This window comes from Natator depressus, chromosome 3 (assembly GCF_965152275.1).
Source record: "Natator depressus isolate rNatDep1 chromosome 3, rNatDep2.hap1, whole genome shotgun sequence".
Lineage (NCBI taxonomy): Eukaryota > Metazoa > Chordata > Testudines > Cheloniidae > Natator > Natator depressus.
In genome coordinates this window covers 185248242-185271767 of record NC_134236.1, presented here as the reverse complement: position 1 = coordinate 185271767, position 23526 = coordinate 185248242, and the positions used below count along the sequence as shown (strand labels likewise).

At 40.7% G+C, this 23526-nt stretch overlaps 1 protein-coding gene across 10 annotated transcripts in view; it reads left to right on the top strand.

Moving 5' to 3' along the window:
- The first annotated feature begins 313 nt into the window (after window positions 1–313).
- CCDC88A (coiled-coil domain containing 88A) overlaps window positions 314–23526 on the top strand; it is a 363848-nt gene continuing 340635 nt past the window's right edge. For 4 of the 10 annotated variants that reach the window (XM_074949470.1, XM_074949469.1, XM_074949468.1 and 1 more), the window contains exons 1-2: window positions 314–1010; window positions 1109–1209. In XM_074949470.1, the coding sequence (XP_074805571.1) occupies window positions 948–1010; window positions 1109–1209 (164 nt within the window). In that variant the 5' untranslated portion in view covers window positions 314–947. The remainder of the gene's footprint in view (window positions 1011–1108; window positions 1210–23526) is intronic. The other 6 variants (XM_074949474.1, XM_074949473.1, XM_074949477.1 and 3 more) reach the window with 4 other exon arrangements.

Sequence of the window (23526 nt, the reverse complement as noted above, 5' to 3'; positions counted from 1 at the left end):
TTTCCTTGGAGCCGTGTGTACAGAGAGTGTGATGCGGTTGTGCTGGGGCTGATTGGGCTTGGTGGCCGTTACTTGGTGAAGGGACGGGGGGCGGTTCCTGCAAAGGAAATTAGTTCTCAGGGACAGCAGGAGGTTGAGGAGCCAAGGGGAGCAGGGGGGATTGAGGAGTCTGTTGGGAGGTAGGGGGGGCTCAGGAGCAGCGAGGCACCAAGGAGCAAGTAGGGGTGTGGGGCGCTGAGAAGCCGCGGAAAGGAGGGAGGCTGCGAGAGCAACGGGCGTGGGGGAGGGCGAGATCACAGGGCGACGCAGGGTGCGTGTGGGAAGGGGTCTTGTGCCTTCTCTGTCGCAGTTCAGTTGATGGCAGTGGGGGCTAGAAAGGGGAACTGATTAGAAATAGCTTCCCCTCGCTGCTGAGGGGTAGGCTGGTTCCCTATCCCTGGGCTGCCTGTGACACTAGTGGGGGCGGCACAACGTTTAATCTGAGGTGGGGGCTGCTGAGTGGTATTTGCCCCCTCTTCCTCCTCTCCTTGCTCTGGGGGCGATTAGCCTAAAGAGTTAAACTGCGGTTTCCCCTCCTCGCTGAGTGAGGAGTTGCAGCGGTAGCCTGGAGGGTTTGTTTTTTTTTGTTTTTTGTCTGATGTAGACTCCAGCAGCCTTCCTCCTTTCTTTCCTTCCATCCTTCCTTCTTCCCCTTCACTATGTAGAGCGGGAGAGACCCGTCAATAGGAAGGCTGAAATGAATGTAGATGGACTTTCAATTGCATTTTTTAAAAAAAGAAGAGGATAAATCTCAGTTGCCAATGCACAGTTTTTTATATTGCTTTGGAGAAATGGGGGTCATTTGCTGCTGCTAAATCCTGGGAGCATTTTGGAGAGTTGCTACAAAGAAGGCAAATCTGTATTTTTTGAAGCAAAGGAGCCACATTGATTTTAGCCTTTTTTATAAAATGGAGAATGAGATATTCACACCACTGTTGGAGCAGTTTATGTCTAGCCCTCTTGTCACCTGGGTAAGCATTAATTTTCCCAAATGGCATTTTTTTAAGGGTAAATATCTAGCTGCAGAGTTTGAGGTGGAGTTAGTGTCATGGTGATGATTATATTTTAGGTTAAGACATTTGGACCCTTAGCTGGAGGAAATCGGAGCAACCTGGAGGAATATGTGGCTCTAGTGGATGGCATATTCTTGAACGAAGTCATGCTCCAAATGTAAGTGCCTGTGTATGTGTTTTTTGTCATTGTGTATTTTATTTTTTGTCAAGTCTTTTGTTTCTTCAACATGTCATTTGACTTCCGGGCATCGCTTTGTAAATATGTCTGATCATAAAATTGTGTTTTGGCTAAAAGTATTCATGTGGTCAGTTATGAGGAGAATCTAACTTATACTACATTTAGTCTAATTTGTTGCTACTGGAATCTTTTTTTTCTAATATAGAAAATTTTTTTAAAATTTACTATTCAAAATCTGGAACTGTATTGTTAATTATATGATACTGCCACGAGAATTTGCAAGTCTGAGACAGTATGGTAAAAATGATATAATTGCAAAGTATGTGGTGCAATACCCACAGAATCATGAAATGTAAGATTTAATAGAAATTGTGTTTTTTATAAACATCTGCAAATACAGTTTCATTTTGACATAAATGGTTTAAAAATAAAGATGTAAATTAAAATCTTGAAGAATAGCAATGGACTCGTGTGTCAAGCACAACTTAAATAAAAGACCAGAATGACTAATAATTTGCCTGTTGATGAAGTTCTAATGTTTTGTTTTAGTTCATGTGGCATACGATTTTTTGAAATTGTATGGTGCACCGTTATATATTGCATGCATGCTAAGTGGGACAGACTTGTTTTTTACTTCGTTTCTACAGGATCAGAAACTTTAAACACTGGTTGTGAATTGTTGTATGACTACATTTTTATTCATACTGTAGAACAGTGGTCCCCAACCTTTCTGTGGGAATAGCATATTCCTATTCCCAGAAGACTGTGGCGGGCGCCAGACACCCCGCCGCCGATTTTTTGTTTATTGCCACAAACCATACACAACACAGTTTTTCTGTCTGGTATCAGAAACTAATTATTGAACATTTTGATTGTTTTAAAGGCATGTATAATTGTATAAGAGTTACATAAATGAACAAATTAGATTAATATATTATTAGTCACAATTTAGAAAATGTTTGTTGGAGTAAATAAGTGCTCCACTTATTGAAGTTTAAATAAAAACAGAACTGAAGTATATGTCAGTTTATTAAGAAGTATTGTGATTTCTACCACAGTTGTGACTATGGAACATTGCTTACTAGTATACTGCCCAGATAGTGACATCTTTCACAAGTACATTTCTGTAGTACTGTACTTCACTAATAAGCAAGATGGTACTGGTGGAAAGAACTTCTCATTTAAAGCTGGCCCTTGCTTTTTTCTCCCCACAATATTTTAAAGTCTTCCTATATAAATTTAACCTATGCTTGGATATCTAGATAGGAATAACTGTACACATAAGTACAGATATACCAGTGTGTAAGCAGCTTGCAATGACAGCTGTTCATCAAGAATACTGCCCAGCGATGGCCGGGCACATTCTTGTACTCTGTTTATACTATTTTCACTCATGGTAAAAATATTGTTAAATTATTAATTTTATGTACAGTATTGTAAATATGTATACTGGGTGTACTGAGCAACTTTAAAGCCAAGTTTTTGGCCTTCTGAAGTCAAGCGTCACTTTTGCCATTGACTTCAGTAGAACCAATATTTAAAATTTATTTTTGTAGTATAAATCCTGCAGAGGAATGTTCAAAATATGGTGAGGTCAATAAGAACCCTTTTAAAAAAATGTGCATCTTCTTCTAGAAAGCTTTTATTGTTGCATAAATTTGTAAGTGATTGAAGAGTACAGTGTCTTCCAACGATGAATTTATTGAAACACTGTTTTTACTGCATAACTGAATTTGAAATAATCCAAATCAGAAAAGTTAAAGTAACTTGGAAACTACATGAATGTATATGCTGGCAACAGAACTTTTATTCATTATAAAAATGTTTAATTTTTAATTGGAGGCTGGTCACTAACTTTGGTCAAAAACTTAATAGTTTAATCTTGAAAATATCAGGACTGAAATTCTGAGAAATTTCTCAAGTCTTTGGAATTTTATCTGAGAAAATATCTTTGTAGAAATATGTTAGTAGTCTTCCTCTGAACTATTAAAAATAATACAAAGTCAACAGGTATAGTTGTCATGAGGATCTATGCCCAAGCTCCAGGCCCTGGTGGTTTTTTTTTTTTTTTTGTCTTGTCTTTGTGTGTAAATCTTGGACCATATCCTGAAAAAGTAATCCACATCGAAAAGTGGTCATTGCACATATAGATAAAATGCAAAAATATACAAAATCCATTACAGATAATTTTGAAACAAAGATGATTTGATAGTCTTGCCAATAGAATGTGCATCACATTAGAAATAGTGATGAGGGAGTTGGTGGTGTCCAATATTATTTTATATTTGTAAAAATAATTTCAGTTATAACCTTGTTTTCATGTTTGTAACTTTTTTCCAAAATATTAATCTTTTGGGTTTAAATTTGCTATGCTTGCTCTCTGTCCAAACTTGACGTTTCTTGGAAGTTTGAGCAAAATCTCTCCAACTGCTCTTTTATAAATTTGTATTTGGTAAGGGTGAAAAAAAGTTGCTTGTTTGAGGCTTGACTGTATTCCAACTGAAAGGCTCATTTTGAGCCTTTCTGTTGACTTTTAGGGCCCAATCCAACTCCCACTGACAACCAGACACTTTTGTCTGTATATAGGTAAAGTATGGCAAAAATGTCTGTTTTGGAAGTTTGCATGAATGCAGTTTTTCATCAAAGGCTTACTTTTCTTGATTTGAAAAGGATATGGGTGTTTGAAAAACTGTATGCCGTGCATACATTGTAGATAATTTTATACATGTTCTTTTCACTATAGCAAGAATTACACTCGTAATGTTTCAGAGTAGCAGCCGTGTTAGTCTGTATTTGCAAAAAGAAAAGGAGTACTTGTGGCACCTTAGAGACTAACAAATTTATTTGAGGATAAGCTTTCGTGAGAGCTGTAGCTCACGAAAGCTTATGCTCAAATAAACTGGTTAGTCTCTAAGGTGCCACAAGTACTCCTTTTCTTTTTACTTGTAATGTTGAATTTCCACCCATCTTCCCAAACACCCACTGAAACAAACAAACAACTCAAGAAACAAAGCTATGCCCCCAGCAGAAATGTTACCTCAAAAACGGAGGAGAGCCAAAGGCTCCAAGAAGTCCACTGGGCACTTTGCTATTGCTACTGATTTTACCTGGAAAGTGCTCAGATATTACAGTAGCGGGCAGCAGTTTAAAACCCTTACAGAGCTATGCACTTAAAGATAGATGCAGTTTTAAAATGAACCTTAACATTTACCTATACTCTTCCTTTAAAACTTTAGTTACCATGTACAAGAGAAGTGTGACAGAAAAAATAGTACTAGTGCATTTTGAGACACACTAGCTTTTGAAAAGTTTTCTAAAAATCATAATATGGTAATTGTCTAGATATCTTGTGATAGGGTTAGAAACAAAAATTCTTTACACCACCATACTTTTGTACTCCAATGGAGAGCATGAACTGTTGTTCCAGCAAGAATCATTAGGAGTGATAGTTGCGTTAGATATGAGAAGTGTTACCAGAAGCATGTGTCTAATACATTAAGTGCTATCATCTTCTTAACATTCTACACTAGTGTGCTTCAAGTGTGTGATGGTATTAATGTTAGTGTTTTAGTGCCAGAGTGCAGCTAGCAATATGTATTGGCTTGAAACCCTTTTATAGGATGACATTATGTGTTTCTGATTTTGGTGTCAGTATTGGAGATGGGTGTGAGTGTGTGTGTGTGTTGGTTAATATGTGAGTAGGGAAACCATCACAGTAAGCAGTTTACATAGGTTCAGAACATGAACAATTGGACACTGTTTCAACGGTTGAAGCCCTGCTGCTTTTCTGCTTTGGTACATATTTCATTTTTGCCAAATGTTTTAAAACAAATGTTATATGAATTTATGAAGGGGAGTATTAATCTTGGATTAGAAATGGTTTATGTTAAAATAATTGTGCAATCTAAAAGGAGGTTTTGTTTGTTAGAGAAAACGTGTGTGATTTAAAGTAGGGTCATTGGTTCAGTCCCGGATTAGCCAGCCAGCAGGAGTTTTAGTATGGCATCTAGTGTGCCTTACTCCTAGCTGGACAAACTTTACTTCCAAGAGCTAAGATGTTTCATGACTATGGAAGCAGATATCTGTCAGAATAATTAGTTTCCAATAGTCATACAGTGGGTACTGAGACTTTTATTTGTATTTACATTGATTTCACCAGTTCTCAGTCAAAAAGAGAAAATTCTATGCTTTGTAATTTTGCATGTATCTTTGGCTCCTTTTGCATGCAGATGAAACTATATCACAGGGATTCCCAAACTGTGGGCCTGGGTGGTCCGCTGGTACAATTTAATCATGAAAAGGAAACATGTACATTATTTATTTACAGTGTTATATTTTATATGTATGTAATAATTAAAATGAATAATTTTCCTCAAGAAGTGTTAATAGTGGGCCGCAGTGCCTATCACAGCTGCACAGATGGGCTGCAGGGAAAAAAGTTTGGGACCCCCTGCCGTATGGTAGAAGCTCTCAAACTGGAGGGGAGGTGGGCCGGCCTGGGGGGTGCATAATGTATTCTGTGTGTGGGGGTGTGTGTGTGTGTGAGAGAGAGAGAGACTGCACACTTTTTACCCACAGCAATGAATTAGCAAAGCTGATTATTCAAGATATATCAGGCCCTCAAATGGCGCTGTGCATTTGACTCTAGATGGTGCTGTGCATTTTGATGGATTTCTGTTAAGCTTGCATATTATTATACAAAGTCATTGCCAACCGTAGGTTAATCCATTTGCTTACAATTAATTGTGTACATCGCGTCGTAGCATCGACCACAATTGCAGTTTTGCTCTTGTTACAACGGATCGTTGGTTCTGTTTGAATCAATGCCTTACTGTTTTTAATATTTAGTGAGAGTTGCATGTTTTTTTTTTTAAATCGGTACATGCACTTGTGTGGTGGTCGGGGGTGTAAACTACTACAGACATACAGAAGGGGAGCACGAGCAAATAAGTTTGAGAACCACTGCCATATGGTACGCAAATTTCAGAGGATCTCTTCCTTTACTGGGAACTTCAGAGACAACTTCCAAACTAATACTCTTTAAGGGAGGAAGGATAGTCCAGCAATTAGAAAGGTAGCTTGAGACTTGGGAGTTATGAACTTGATTTCCTACTCCCACACAGACTTCATGTATGACTCAAGTCACTTAGTCTTTCTATGCCTCAGTTCCCCACTTGTAAAATAAAGTTAATCATATTCCCTGTGAAGATAAATGGATTGAAGATTGTGAGGTGCTCAGATACTACAGTAACTGTCACCATATAGGTACCTAAAATAGATTAATGGTATTTAAAACTGTATTTTAATTAATTTTTTTTTCAATGTATATAGTGCTCCTATTGCACATCTGCATGCACTTACATAATAATAATACATTGTTAGCTCTTAGATATTTTCATCCATAGATCACAAAGGCCCTGACTATTAATCTTCTATTTTTTAGTCTTGAAATATTTCTTGCTATATAAATGTGTTATGGTTATGATGTATAGAAAGACTGTACCTTAAATATTTACATATTTAAAGTACCAGTTACTAAAAGAAATACAAAGTAAAGAGACAAATTATATTTTGAATTGAAAAAAGTTGTCTGAAGTTACATTGTAAATTTCTCAGTTATACTCAGATTAGTACTGTCTTATCAAAATAAATTAAACTATTTAAAAACTTGTACAAATGGAAAATTCCTTTATGACTCAGTAGTGACTACTAGATTTTTTTTATGTTATGAGTACAAACACTTATGCTGGAATTCATAAATTTTCACGTTTCTCTATATTTAAGAAAATGAATTTGTCTTTTTGCAGTAGAGAGGAACATATCACATAATACAATTTTAGTAGCACATTAGATCATTCAGATATTTTATTGTATGTGGGAATGTCAAGACCGCAGGACTTTGTACAAAAGTAGAAACACGAAAATTTCTTAATTCTCATGTGGAAACAGATAACATAGAATGCTATTTGCAATTATATTTGTTAATCAGTAGGTCTAAGGATTTACTGAGTATGCAGGTTATTCCACTGATTGTTGATTACGGGTAGTGTTATGTAATCAGTGCATAAATTGTTACATTTACATACTATTAAAGTAAGAAAGTGACAACACAGTCATAACCAGTGTCTTATAGAAAGTTTGTTTTTGTTTTAGCTTTAATAGATGGCATTCTACATTATATAGACATCTTTTGTGTTTTATGGAAATCTAACAGTAGTATAGTTTGTGGCCTGAATCTTGCAAAGTTTAGTCCCATTAAATAAAGTTCAACGTGTAAATGTTTGCAGGATTTGGGGCTATCATTACATTCACACCATCCATGAGCTTTCAGTCATATAATGGTGTCCTGCAGCTATATTGTGGTCTTACGGAAGAGTTTCTTTGATTGTGCTTTATGTCCGTTATGGAAATAGCACTATCGGGATATAAACCTCTTGGTAATGATAGGGAAAAAGAGCATGCAGTACAGGCAAACTACAAGTATTGCTCTCAAAGAGCTGAATTTAGGTCTTGAAAACTAATGGTAGCTAAATCAAGCATATTTAAAAATAAATTAGAAATTCACCATTTAGAGTTAACATTTTCGGCTTTAGTAATACTAAGTATGAGTGGGTACCATTCTCATCCTGCTCTAAAACATAGTCCATACACTGTGTGGAGTCAACTTTCTCCCTTCCTGGAGTTTGGTTTTATTATTGGAGAAAATAACAAATAACAATGTTCAGCTAAAGTTCAAGTTTGATTACTGCTATTTGGATTCCTTTTTCAGGACTGTACAATCAGTATCATAGGTGGTCTTGTTCTCGATCTGCGTGGAGTAATACACTGGTGAGTCAGGAGGAGCTACTTAGCATCTACCAGCAGGATCATCTCCAGCTATTAATGAAGTATTTTTACACGAGAACACTGGCTGTTCTGTTACATTAAGGAATTCAACTAATTCTCCATTGCTGTATAATCTTTATCATTCACTAGCCCCATGTGACTTACATTGCTTCCCACTAAAGTTTGCAAAAATATATACAAAACTCAAATTAAAAAGTAACTAGATTATTACTGGGGACTTGTATACCCTGATGAACAAGACCAAATTCCATAGCACCAGACCCTAAATATTGGGGCAACATTATTGTATTGCATTCTCATTCCCGTTATCCATGTCCAAACTGTCTTTTGGTTGAAAATATGAATATTACATCAATTAGTAAGTTATAATTCTCAACAATATTTTAACAGTGATTATTTTAGAGGGTAAGTATTTTTTTTCACTCTGCTTTTTCTAGTGGCTGACTGCACTTAGGGGTCCCTCAACTCCCATGATATTGTGCATGCGGCCTACTCAACAACCTTCTCTCCCCATTTCCGTGCAACTTGTGCAGAACATGCACTGTAAGCTAACTTACTCCTTGTGAAGAAAGCTGGAGGCAAGAGGCAGCTGCAGGCAAATCCTGCCAGGGTGGGGAGATGGAAAATAAAATGTTAGATGAATTTAGAAGCAAAATGCTGAATTCTGTAACACCTTGGAAAAATGTCAAATTTTGCAGCTGCAGAGTCCATGCCCTCTTCCCTCAATTGAGATGAACGGGGCACACCTCTCAGACTTACTGTTACAGACACAGGCAAGTGTCACTGTTTTATACTTGTCCACATTTTTAACTCTTTGCTATCAGAAGTGCTAGAATTTTTTAAAATGAAATTTAAGATTGTGGAGCGCAATTGTGCAAAAAGGAGGAACAAATTCCATTGCTGCCATGTACACAGGGCCCTAAATATTATTGTTGGAAAAGGATCTTGTAAATAAGAAATGGGATTTTATAAATGCCTAATGATTTATTTTATCTAAAGCAGGGCTTCCATCTTACACATGTTAGCAAGTCCATAGGAGGTGTATGGTGGTAGGATCTGTACTTGTGTGATATATTGGAGTAGTGGATGGGTGAAGGGAATAGAGGACATGGAGACATAGCCTCATGGAAATTTTCCAACAGTTGGTCTTTCCCTGTCCTTCTTTTTCTCCCCTAGGTCCCCTTCGCTTGCATGCGTGCCCACCCACCCCTATATGCCCCCCCCCAGTTCTGTGCCCCCTTTCCTTTGTCCCTATTCCATGTCCTCTTTGTGGCACCCCATCACCTCTCTATTTTGCTGGTTCAGTAAACTGTCCTTCATTCCCCCTCATACTTCCTTAATGTCCTGGTCTTCCCCTCCTGCCTACCACCTCTGCTCTAAGATATTTCTGAGACTGGGGAGCACAGTTCCATTACACCTGTGCACATGTACCTTCATTTTCCTGCCGCCATCTCCAGGCATTCCCCTTCGTATCTTTCCTGGAATCCTGCTCCACCAAATTTCCTTTTGGCCTCCTAATTCCCCGTCTCTGGTTCAGTCTAGCAGCTGGAGCCAGAAGGTCAGTGTTTGTTTATAACCTTTATACTATAAATGTTTTATAAGTGTTGCTCCTTATACATTTTTTATAAAGGCCCTCTTTATATCTTAAATGCCCTATCCAAAAATACTAAAAGGCACTTGTCAGGATTCCCTCCCCACTCTGAACTCTAGGGTACAGATGTGGGGACCCTCATGAAAGAACCCCTGAGCTTATTTCTACCAGCTTAGGTTAAAACTTTCCCAAGGCACAAATTAATTGCCCTTGGTCGCTGTCACCACCATGTGATTTAACAAAGAATCAGGGAAAGGACCACTTGGAGTTCCTATTCCCCCAAAATATCCCCCCCAAGCCCTTACACCCCCTTTCCTGGGGAGGCTTGAGAATAATATCCTAACCAATTGGTTACAAAGTGATCACAGACCCAAAGCCCTGGGTCTTAGGACAAGAGAGAAATCAGGTTCTTAAAAGAAGGATTTTATTTTAAAAAAAGGTAAAAATCACCTCTGTAAAATCAGGATGGAAAATAACTTTATAGGGTAACAAAAGATTCAAAAGCACAGCAGAACTTCCTCTAGGCTTAGTTTCAAAGTTACAAAAAACAGGAATAAACCTTCCTCCAGCAAAGATAATCTAACACGCCTTGCCTGGCTTTTACTTACAATTTGTAATATGAGATCTTTTAGGATGGTTTATAGGAGAAGGAGTTTTCTGACCTGATGCTTCTCTGCTTCCCAAGAGAACACACCAAAATAAAGCCTTCCTCCCCCCCCCTGGATTTGAAAGTATCTTCTTTCCCTATTGGTCCTTTTGGTCAGGTGCCAACCAGGTTATTTGAGCTTCTTAATCCCTTGCAGGTTAGGAGGAATTCCAGGCTACCCTTAGAGTTATGACAGCATTTTTCAGCAAAGCCAACAAAACTAAACAAATCTGGAGTTTCTAGGCCCATTTTGGAGATATGTTGAAGCAAAAAAGTATAAGAATAAGTTTCAAAAAAGTAAACTTCAGTTAAATTTTCAAAATATGGTACAGTAATTTAGAACTGTTTGACAATTTTCCAGTAAAAAAATTGGCCTCAGATGAGATGTGTGCAAAACTTCAGGAAGAATGAGGAATTTTGTGAGGTAGTTGAGGAAAGTTTTAAAAATTGGATTTATGTTAGGGTGCTATCTTCATTCTTAACTTGAGAAGCAACTACTGCCATAACACAGTTGATGTCTGGCAATGAAATTATCAGTTTTTTCATAAACAATAGTCACAACTGGCTCATAAAGACTTCATCATGAATAAAAACCACAATCTTAATGTTCTAATAACTCCCTTTGGTGTACACAGTGTTGAGAGCAAAGTTGAGTGGAAGTGAAACATTCCTCTGGTTCAGAAGGGTTACCTAAGGGAGAGAACTGACGTTTTATTGATATAAATAAGCCCAGATCTACATTGTGAAATTTTCCTGCTATGCTGTCATGGGTGTGAAGAATTACGAGATTGGACTGACATAGCTGTGCAGGCAAAAGTTTGTAGTGTAGGTGAAGATGTACTGGCAAAACTGTGCTTTTGCCAGTGTAGTTTATTTTGCTTCAGGGATAGGGGTGCGGGCTGGAATGGAATAAGGTATACTTGCAAAATGCCAGTTTTGCAAACAAACTCTGCACTAAGATCGCTTTGCTGGGAGAGTGTACTGGTATAGCTGTACCAGCAAAGTGCTTCTATTGTAGATCTAGCATAAGTGTCAGAAATCAATTTCCCAGAGTAATTGTAGCTTGCTAGCTTTGTCCTTATCACCAATGTATACCACAGCTGAGAGGGGATTTAGTTACCAAAACTTAATTGAAATTTAGTTTAAAAAAACAAAAAAAGACCTTGCCATCTTAGTATGTGTCTGTATGCACGCTGAGTACACCATAGATTTACACTCCAGCTTGCCACAAACTAAGTCTTCCTCTACACTGTAGAGCTGGGGGTGTGAGTCCAAGCTTGAGCAGATGTACTCACACTAGCTCTCATTGAGCTAAAAATAGTACTGTAACTGCGGTAGCATGGATTGTAGCAAACAGTGGCATGGGATAGCCACCCTGAGTATGTTTCCATGGGGTCTAAGTGGGTTTGTACTCAGTGTGGCTAGCCTGTGCCATGGCAGCCACACTGCTGTTTTTAATGCGCTAGGTTGATGAGATGTAGTGTGAGTGTGGGTACTTGAGCTGGGCATTACACCCCCAGTTCCAAGTATAGATGTAGCCACAGTGTCAGTGTGGCCATAGGATACTGCTGCCACACTAGAAGTTCCCTTGTGCGCTTTAATCAACTTCTGTTTTAAACTAGGTAGATTGTAACAGCCTGTGAAGTGTGTATTTTCTCTCAGTTTTACTGCTAGAAAGAAAAACTGAGTAAGAGTGCAGTAATATATTGTCCCAGGTTACACAGGTTGTGCTTTAGTTGGGGTGGGGATGCTTTGTTTTTATTTTTTTCTGCTATAATTCAGTTAATTGGGTTGATAGCCAAATAACAGTTATAATCCCCCATTTTAAAATTAATAGGTTTCTGTATTTTTTCCTCTTTCTCAGTCCCAAATTGGGATTATGTTTGAGTTTCCTCCTTTCCTTTACATGTCCTCTGCTCCTGTTCTGTTCGTGGGTTTTCTCTTTCATAGATTCATAGATATTAAGGTCAGAAGGGACCATTACGATAATCAAGTCTGACCTGTACAACGCAGGCCACAGAATCTCACCCACCCACTCCTGCGATAAACGTCTGACCTGTGTCTGAGCTATTGAAGTCCTCAAATCATGATTTAAAGACTTCAATGAGCAGAGAATCCTCCAGCAACTGACCCGTGTCTCATGCTACAGAGGAAGACAAAAAACCTCCAGGGCCTTTTCCAAGCTGCCCTGGAGGAAAATTCCTTCTCGACCCCAAATATGACGATCAGCTGAACCCTGAGCATATGGGCAAGATTCACCAGCCAGATACCCAGGAAAGAATTCTCTGTAGTAACTCAGATCCCACCCCATCTAACATCCCATCACAGGCCATTGGGCCTATTTACCATGAATATTTAAAGATTAATTAATTGCCAAAATCATGTTATCGCATCATACCATCTCCTCCATAAACTTATCGAGTTTAATCTTAAAGCCAGAGAGGTCTTTTGCCCCCACTGCTTCCCTTGGAAGGCTATTCCAAAACTTCACTCCTCTGATGGTTAGAAACCTTTGTCTAATTTCAAGTCTAAACTTCCCAATGACCAGTTTATATCCATTTGTTCTTGTGTCCACATTGGTACTGAGCTTAAATAATTCCTCTCCGTCTCCGGTATTTATCCCTCTGATATATTTATAGAGAGCAATCATATCTCCCCTCAACCTTCTTTTAGTTAGGCTAAACAAGCCAAGCTCCTTGAGTCTCCTTTCATAAGACAGGTTTTCTATTCCTCGGATCATCCTAGTAGCCCTTCTCTAAACCTGTTCCAGTTTGAATTCATCCTTCTTAAACATGGGAGACCAGAACTGCACACAGTATTCCAGGTGAGGTCTCACCAGTGCCTTGTATAACGGTACTAAAACCTCCTTATCTCTACTGGAAATACCTCGCCTGATGCATCCCAAGAGCGCATTAGCTTTTTTCACGGCCATATCACATTGGCGGCTCATAGTCATTCTGTGATCAACCAATACTCCAAGGTCCTTCGTTCTCTTCCAGATTAGGTCCCACTTTGTTGCTTCTCTGGTTTCATAGAATCATAGAATATCAGAGTTGGAAGGGACCTCTGGAGGTCATCTAGTCCAACCCCCTGCCCAGAGCAGGACCAATCCCAACTAAATCATCCCAGCCAGGGCTTTGTCAAGCCTGACCTTAAAAACTTCTAAGGAAGGGGATTCCACCACCTCCCTAGGTAACGCATTCCAGTGTTTCACCACCCTCTTAGTGAAAAAGTTTTTCCTAATATCCAACCTAAATCTCTCCCACTGCAACTTGAGACCATTACTCCTTGTCCTGTCATCTGCTATCACTGAGAATAGTCTAGATCCATCCTCTTTGGATCCACCTTTCAGGTAGTTAAAAGCAGCTATCAAATCCCCCCTCATTCTTCTCTTCCGTAGACTAAACAATCCCAGTTCCCTCAGCCTCTCCTCATAAGTCATGTGTTCCAGACCCCTAATCATTTTTGTTGCCCTTCGCTGGACTCTCTCCAATTTATCCATATCCTTCTTGTAGTGTGGGGCCCAAAACTGGACACAGTACTCCAGATGAGGCCTCACCAATGTTGAATAGAGGAGAACGATCACGTCCCTCGATCTGCTGGCAATGCCTCTACTTATACACCCCAAAATGCCATTGGCCTTCTTGGCAACAAGGGCACACTGTTGACTCATATCCAGCTTCTCGTCCACTGTCACCCCAGGTCCTTTTCCGCAGAACTGCTTCCTAGCCATTTGGTCCCTAGTCTGTAGCGGTGCATTGGATTCTTCCGTCCTAAGTGCAGGACCCTGCACTTGTCCTTGTTGAACCTCATCAGATTTCTTTTGGCCCAATCCTCCAATTTGTCTAGGTCCCTCTGTATCCTATCCCTACCCTCCAGCGTATCTACCACTCCTCCCAGTTTAGTGTCATCCGCAAACTTGCTGAGGGTGCAATCCACACCATCGTCAAGACCATTAATGAAGATATTGAACAAAACCGGCCCCAGGACCGACCCTTGGGGCACTCCGCTAGATACCAGCTGCCAGCTAGACATGGAGCCATTGATCACTACCCGTTGAGCCCGACAATCTAGCCAACTTTCTACCCACCTTGTAGTGCATCCATCCAGCCCAGTTTCTTCTTACTGAACTGCTTACCCCCCCCCCCCCCAAAAAAAAACCACCCCACAATCCTCAAACAAAACAAACACAACTCACTGAGGAAAGAGGCATTTTTCAAGATATATTATTCCTGGAGCACATGGCCTAGATGGGCAAAGAGATTATCTGGACATCCGATGAAGTGAGCTGTAGCTCACGAAAGCTTATGCTCAAATAAATTTGTTAGCCTCTAAGGGGCCACAAGTACTCATTTTCTTTTTTCTGGACAGTATTGTGACTTCTGCTAATTAAGACTCCTCACTCTTCTCCCTTGAGTTGCTGCAGGTTGGTAAGGAGAGGCATGGTGTGAACTCCAGCAGGACTCCTAGGTTACTATTGCTCAGCATTGTTGAAGGAAAGCTGTGAAACTCCTTTTCCATTACTGCATTAGGCCAACAATTAGTCAAATCACTGATCGGAGGCAATGTCAAAGGCTACTGCTTCGCCCAGACCCTACTGATCCAGTTTCCCTCATGAGATTTTCGCTCTTTCATGTAAATGCCAGACTCGAGGGGGGGAATTTGGAAGGAGGGGGTCTTTTAAAAGTGGTATAACAATTCAGTAAACTTAAAACTGTAAATATGCTATATTTTTGGGATGGGGAGCAGCAGAAACAAGTTGATAAATAATTCATATTTATTGAATGTATACTGTTGAATGTGCACAAAAATATATCTTAGGGGACCTAGTTATTAGGACTCTGTTTACAATTAAATTTTTATGACTGTTTTTTGGTGTAAGACACTTTGGGCTATGATCTTTCTCAGATTTGGTTCCCTGTTTCTCATCATTATGGGACACAGTCTGACTTGTGTAAAAATTCTAAAATAAATCCCACAGGCAGCTATAGAGAGACATTTGCTGCTCCAGTTCTCTTCCCGCCCTCCCCTTTTAAACAAGGCCCTTCCAGAAAAAAATATATGGAGTAATTTTGTGGTGGCTTTGGAAGATTGTGGCTGTATATTTATGGTACTGTGTGTACCAAAACAGTGCAGTACAGAAATGTTTAACCTAGGCTAAAACATGACCAGTTAACATGGCTTAAAATGTTAGTCTGTGTATTAACAAGCATTAAGAAGGCTTTTCATTCACAGTTAAGGTAACTCTATTGAGCTAACAAGTGAAAAAACACACCTCTTTTGCATGTCAAGACAGGGCCTTCAGTATGTGCTTAATTCTGTCCATGTGAGTAGTTCCATTTTACCAAGATCAGGCCCTTAATGTTCTGCTCTGCATATATCTAAGTTGTAGGGCTGTCAATTAATCGCAGTTAACTCACGCAATTAACTCAGAATTATCACGCTTAAAAAAATTAATCAATTAATCGCACTGTTAATTAGGTTTGAGAGTAGCAGCCGTGTTAGTCTGTATCTGTAAAAAAAAAAAAAAAAAAGAGAGAGAGAGAGTACCTGTGACACCTTAGAGACTAACAAATTTATTAGAGCGTAAGCTTTCATGAGCTACAGCTCACTTCATCAGATGCATACAGTGGAAAATGCAGTGGGGAGATTTTATATACACAGAGAACATGAAACAATGGGTGTTACCACACCTGATCACTTTTGTTACAGTGTGTAAGGTGAGCTATTACCAGCAGAAGAGGCGGAGGGGGGAACCTTTTGTAGTGATAATCAAGGTGGGCCATTTCCAGCAGTTGGCAAGGACAGTAGGACGGGAAATAAACAAGGGGAAATAGTTTTACTTTGTGTAATGACACATCCACTCCCAGTCTTTATTCAAGCCTAAGTTAATTGTGTCCAGTTTGCAAATTAATTCCAATTCAGCAGTCTCTCGTTGGAGTCTGTTTTTGAGGGTTTTTTTGTTGAAGAATTGCCACTCTTAGGTCTGTAATCGAGTGACCAAAGAGATTGAAGTGTTCTCAGACTGGTTTTTGAATGTTATAATTCTTGACGTCTGATCTGTGTCCATTCATTCTTTTACGTAGAGACTGTCCCTTTTGGCCAATGTACATGGCAGAGGGGCACTGCTGGCACATAATGTCATATATCACATTGGTAGATGAGCCGGTGAACGAGCCCCTGATGGTGTGGCTGATGTGATTAGGCCCTATGATGGTGTCCCCTGAATAGATATGTGGACACAGTTGACAAAGGGCTTTGTTGCAAGGATAGGTTCCTGGGTTAGTGGTTCTGTTGTGTGGTGTGTGGTTGTTGGTGAGTATTTGCTTCAGGTTGGGGGGCTGTCTGTAAGCAAGGACTGGCCTATCTCCCAAGATCTGTGAGAGTGATGGGTCGTCCTTCAGGATAGGTTGTAGATCCTTGATGATGCATTGGAGAGGTTTTAGTTGGGGGCTGAAGGTTTTGGCTAGTGGTGTTCTGTTATTTTCTTTGTTGGGCCTGTCCTGTAGTAGATAACTTCTGGGTACTCTTCTGGCTCTGTCAATCTGTTTCTTCACTTCAGCAGGTGGGTATTGTAGTTGTAAGAATGCTTGATAGAGATCTTGTAGGTGTTTGTCTCTGTCTGAGGGGTTGGAGCAAATGCGGTTGTATCGTAGAGGTTGGCTGTAGACAATGGATCGTGTGGTGTGGTCTGGATGAAAGCTGGAGGCACGTAGGTAAGTATAGAGGTCAGTAGGTTTCTGGTATAGGGTGGTGTTTATGTGACCATCGCTTATTAGCACCGTAGTGTCCAGGAAGTGGATCTCCTGTGTGGACTGATCCAGGCTGAGGTTGATGGTGGGATGGAAGTTGTTGAAATCATGGTGGAATTCCTCAAGGGCTTCTTTTCCATGGGTCCAGATGATGATGTCCTCAATGTAGCGCAAGTAGAGTAGGGGCATTAGGGGACGAGAGCTGAGGAAGCATTGTTCTAAGTCAGCCATAAAAAAGTTGGCATACTGTGGAGCCATAGCAGTGCCGCTGATTTGAAGGTATACATTGTCCCCAAATATGAAATAGTTATGGGTGAGGACAAAGTCACAAAGTTCAGCCACCAGATTTGCAGTGACATTATCGGGGATACTGTTCTTGACGGCTTGTAGTCCATCTTTGTGTGGAATGTTGGCGTAGAGGGCTTCTACATCCATAGTGGCTAGGATGGTGTTTTCAGGAAGATCACCGATGCATTGTAGTTTCCTCAGGAAGTCAGTGGTGTCTCGAAGATAGCTGGGAGTGCTTGTAGCGTAGGGTCTCAGGAGGGAGTCTACATAGCCAGACAATCCTACTGTCACGGTGCCAATGTCTGAGATGATGGGGCTTTTGCTCGTTAAAAAGATAGTGTTAATTACAATTCTCTCAGTCACAGATTTGTCTCCTGCTCTGTTTTACCCACATTCTGCCATATATTTCATATTATAGCAGTCTCGGATGACCCAGCACATGGTCGTTTTAAGAATATTTTCACTGCAGATTTGATAAAACAAAGAAGGTACCATTGTGAGATTTATAAAAATAGCTAAAGCACTCAACCAAAGGTTTAAGAATCTGAAGTGCTGTCCAAAATCTGAGAGGGGCGAGATGTGGAGCATGCTTTCAGAAGCCTTAAAAGAGCAACGCTTCAATGCGGAAACTACAGAACCTGAATCACCAGAAAAGAAAATCAATCTTCTGCTGGTGGCATCTGACTCAGATGATGAAAATGAACATATGTCGGTCTGCTCTGCTTTGGATCGTTATCGAGCAGAACCCATCATCAGCAGGGACGCATGTCCTCTGGAATGGTGGTTGAAGCATGAAGGGACATATGAATCTTTAGTGCATCGGGCACATAAATATCTTGATGCCAGCTACAACAGTGCCATGCGAACGCCTGTTCTCACTTTCAGGTAACATTGTAAACAAGAAGCGGGCAGCATTATCTCCTGCAAATTATAACCAAACTTCTTTGTCTGAGCGATTGGCTGAAGTAGGACTGAGTGGACTTGTAGGCTCTAAAGTTGTACATTCAAAAATAAAGCAAACAATGCAGTTATTTTTTTACATAATTCTACATTTGTAAGTTCAACTTTCATGATAAAGAGATTGCACTAAAGTACTTATATTAGGTGAATTGAAAAATACTATTTCTTTTTTTTTACAGTGCAAATATTTGATCAAAAATATAAAGTGAGTACTGTACACTGTGTTCTGTGTTGTAATTGAAATCAATGTTTGAAAATGTAGAAAACATCCAAAACTATTTAAATAAATGGTATTGTATTGTTTAACAGCGCGATTAATCACAATTACTTTTTTAAAATTACTTGCCAGCCATTCTAAATTGGTTGGGAATTTACTTCTTAAGCATATGTTGTAAGCATTTGCAGGTTTGGATCTTAACTTGTTCGTAGTCCCATTCACTTAAATTGAACTATAAGTGTGTAAAGTTAAACACACAAAATACATGTTGGCAGATGGGGGCTGAAGTCCCTGTGTTGATTTCCAGTGATCCTTTGCACCAAAAAAAATTTCCACAAAAAACCCCTATTTCTGATTTTTAGTGGAAATTCACTCTAATGTGAGCCAAAGTGAAAAGTTCTCATCTTGGTCTTTGGAGAAGTCTTATGAAAGGTTCTGATCCTGTCAACTTGGAGTTAAAAAAAATAATTAATCTGGAGGAAGATAGTGCATTAGTGTAGTTGGGGAAGTACACTGCAAATCTCTGCAGTTTTTTTTTCTTTTGGACTCTGGAGGAATTGAAATTCCAAATTCTTATTTGTGTGGTAGAATACAGTAGAACAAAATACTTTGCTCTTTTTGGTAGGTTATAAATTTAAAAACTGATTAATATCAAAGAACGTTTTAAATCTCATGAAAACAATTGGAACTGACCATGCAGAATCGCCAAGCCAGTTGTTCCTGGCTACTTGGTGCTCCATGCTGAGGTGAAGCATGGCAGCAATGTAACAGTTAATTGTGAAGTTACTTGGGGTGAAAATTCAGGAGTGGGATCTGACTTTGGGAATGAACAACCCAGAGATTCTTGGCTGTTTTTTTTTGTTTTGACTGAGTTGAAATATGGTGTCCAGGAGCGTCTCCAAGAAGCTGGTAAACCAGAGAGGCAGGAAAAAAGCCATCCTGCAGGATCCCACCCTCCTTAACCACCACTCCTTTCAGACTACCACAAAAACCCAGATATATTTTCCCAACTTGTTGCAGGAAGGGCCTTAATCAGCCCTGGCTGTGGTCAGTATCTTGAACCCCTTTCCCGGTATGGTTTTCTGAGCCCTCCTTCCTCTGAGGATAGCTCTGAATCCCACAGGCTCTGAGACGGAAACCACAGCTTAAAATAGACAAAAAATCTATTCAAATAGATTCAAATATTCACTTCTCTGTATTTGGTACCAGTTACTGTTGCAGTCTGAGGGTTCTGTGCACTGATCCTCTTCTTCTTTCAACTCACTCAGATATGTGTGTGTGCAACATGGTCTGTTCTGTTTTTTTTCTCACTTCTTCCACTGGCTTCTCCTCAGTGAGTCAGCAAGGTGGTGTGGCCCATACTGCCAGCCTTGTGGTGCGAGGAAGTCTTCTGTTCTGCGTGCTCCCTCAAGCTTGGTCTAATCCAGTGTTCCATTCTACCACTGCCTTGTCTGTTTTCTTTTTTTGCAGGATGCAGCAGAGTAAACTAGCCCATACTGCTATCAGTACCAGCAGACCCTCTGTTTGGCCTGCCTTTTGTCAGCATGGTCTAACAGAGACTGCCTTTTTGCCACACCTACTTGGTGTTCTATTACGAGTGCAACAGACCAGCCTAGTCCATATTTCTAGCCTGCATGTTTCAATAGGCCACTGAAATAGCTGGAAACTGCAGGTAGAGGTGCAGTTAAGCTTTTATGTTTCCAGGTGCCCTTCATGTATGTCAGTTGCCCTACCTGGCCATTTTATTGAGTTTGACAGCCAGTCATTTTCATCCAAGTGGCATTCCTGAGAGTTTCTAGTTGCTCACATCATCAGCCTGTTAGTTCCAATGGATGATCTGAACAGCTGTGATGCTGCACTGAAAGTCAGCATTAAGGGAGGTGAATACACCATTTTGTTGCATAAGTGTAAAACCACTTCACAAAGGTTTTAAAGACTCAAAGAGCATTACTGCATAAACCAGGGGCTTTAACATGAGTGCTTGTGCCAAGTTCTCCTCTCTTCCCTCCCTCATTCCTTATCATCCTCTGCTCCTATAAATGTGTTCAAAAATAAAAAGGCATTATCGTGCCCGTTCAAGGGGCAGGCTGTAGACTGGGGCAGCAGCAAAGTGCTAGTTGCAAAAGGAGCAGTCTTTATATCTGTGAGACTGGATAGCCCAATAGATTGGGAGTTGCTTTACTCTCTGACATGGTTCCTTCAAGTCTTCAATAAGATGCTTTTCTGTACCATGACCAAAAAAAGGCAGGGGAAGAGAGAAAGCGGGGGGAAAACCCCTCACCTTAGGCTTCTCCATTTTTCCCTTTAGAACTGAGCTTTCTTCCGAAGTTTCTGAGCATTCCACATAAAATTTTTAAAAATCCACATCAGACAGATTAGTTCTCAAAACTCTCAGGGAGAGTATTCCCACCTTTATCTATACCATGGGTGGGCAAACTTTTTGACCTGAGGGCCACATCGGGATTCCAAAACTGTATGGAGGGCTGGATAGGGAAGGCTGTGCCTCCCCAAACAGCCTGGCCCCCGCCCCCTATCTGCCCCCTCCCACTTCCTGCCCCCTGACTGCCCCCCTCAGAATCCCCGACCCATCCAACCCCCCCCCCCAGTTCCTTGTCCCCTGAGTGTCCCCTCCCGGGACCCCCTGTCCCCTGACCGTCCCCCAGCCCCCCCCCCCACCCAGAACCTCCACCCCATCCAACTGCCCCCTGTCCCCTGACTGCCCCCCGGGACTCCCTGCCCCTTATCGAACCCCCCACTCCCCGCCCCCTTACCATGCCACTCAGAGCAGCAGGACTGGCAGCCGTGCCACCTGGCCAGAGCCAGCCACGCCGCAGCACTGCCCGGCAGGAGCTTGCAGCCCCACTGCCCAGAGCGCTGGTGGCACTGTGAGCTGAGGCTGCGGGGGAGGGGAAACAACAGGGGAGGGGCCAGGGGGGGCTAGCCTCGCGGGCCTGGAGCTCAAGGGCCGGGCAGGATGGTCCCGCGGGCCGTAGTTTGCTCACCTCTGCTCTATACTGTCACCCTTCCTTCAGATGGGCCACTAAAAAGGCAATGAAGAACAACATTGCAAACTGCTTTAATCAATTACTACTTTTGTGGGGATTTTTATGGGGTGTTCATTCAAATCTCTCTCCCATGTAGAAAGAGAATGTAGACAAATTTTGCCCAGCTCTGGTTCTGTCAAGACTGATTGACATTGTACAAGGTTCAATTCTGCAGTGAATCCAGGCCTTTCTGATAGAGTTTTCTCTCTAGGATTTTTCATTGTCTTATAAGGACACCTGGCCCCATGTGACAAGTTGCTGTGTTGTGCTACTTGCACTTAGCAGTATGGTGGATCCACTTCTAATTCCAGGCGATGCCTTTTGACTTCTCTCACGTTTCTTGTTTTCTCACCTGTCGAGTGATATCTCTGATGGCCAGTCTATGATAAGGTCATAGATGATTTGTTGATAAGCCTATCTATACAAGATAATAGATGTATTTACTGACCAGATCTTTCAGCTGCTTGAGTCCCTGGGCTGCTTCATCTGTTTTCAGAGGAACTCCTCAGTAACTTCTCAGGACTTGGCCGACCTGTCAGACTTTTCTGCTTCTACTCCAGTTGCCCAAGGAAAGAGTTAACCAATTGTATTTCTTGTAACAACTCTGGGAGATGTATTTTCCTTCTAGGAACTCCAGTTACTTTGTGTGACAGTGACTGGATGTGGAAACTGTTCCACAGAGCTGATACACCTCACTACCCTACAAACTGTCCCGTTTATCAGTGGAATTTCCAAAATCAGGAAGCAGATTATCTTCTGCACCAAAGAACAGCCTGCAGGTCAGCTAAGTAGATCCCAGTTGGACACATGAGCATGAGAACTAAATCATCAAGTCTTTGAGCAGTTAACAGAAATTAGTGGTCCAGGCATGGGCATCCATAGTCTCATAAATTCCTACATGTGTCTGTTCAGGATCCTTGAACTTCCTAGATTGGGGGAAAAGTTCTGTTCCAAGATCGTCAACCTCCTAGACCTATGGCACCTGAGATTCTTGTCCTCAAATTTGAGAGGTTTTACTTTCTGGACCGTGAATATTGAGAAGAGCTCATGGATTTCCCACTCAAATCTAGAAACTTTACAAATCTTGGCTTTTCAAGGGATTCAGAGAACTTGATCTTCATTGTGCTATCAGAAGAACAAGAATTCTATTTTGTCTTACAACCAGGGATATATTGGAGCTCCTTGTAGGTCCACGTTTCTTTGTTACAAGCCTTGTTGTACATTCCTTCCTCTCCCAGCCCTTCTTTGCGCCACCCTCACCCTCTCAATTCTTTAAAGATATGTGTCTACAGAGATGCTGACAGGTGACTAGTAGAGTAACATAATACATCAGGTAATCCCTAAACCCTTTTTTTTTTTTACTATATGAAGGAGTTTCTCCTGTTCTCACTGTTAAATGTTTTTCTTGTTGGCAGTTACATTGGCCACAAGACTTAGCAGGTCTGGGGGCTGTATTTATCTGGAAGCCTTATATGCAGTTTATTTTTTCCTAGAGGTAATTCTCAGGACTGCACCAGAGTTTTCTGTCCCCCAACCTTGAATCAAGGTATTTGACTTCCTTTGTGCCAAGTCCTTCCACACGTAGGATAATTAGTTGCACGTTTTAGATGAGGTCAGGTCATTCAGATTCTCTTTAGGCAAGACTAATCCTTGGAAAAAAAATTGATGCAATTTCAGGATTAGTTGGGTGACCTAAGAAGGGATGCAAGGCATCCATCCATAGCCACTATTTCCAGATGCATAAATACAGTAGTTTGTCAGGCCTACAAATTGTTCATAGAATATCACCCTTCTTCAGTGGGAACTCACTCTGTTAGGCATATGACCATTTTCTGTGCAGAGAAGTTCAGTATTTTGGCATATGACTACTTGGTCTTTAATGTATTGTGTTATCCATCACTGAAAAATAGATGTGTTGTCTTTGTCTGATATGGCTCTTAGATGAAAGGTTC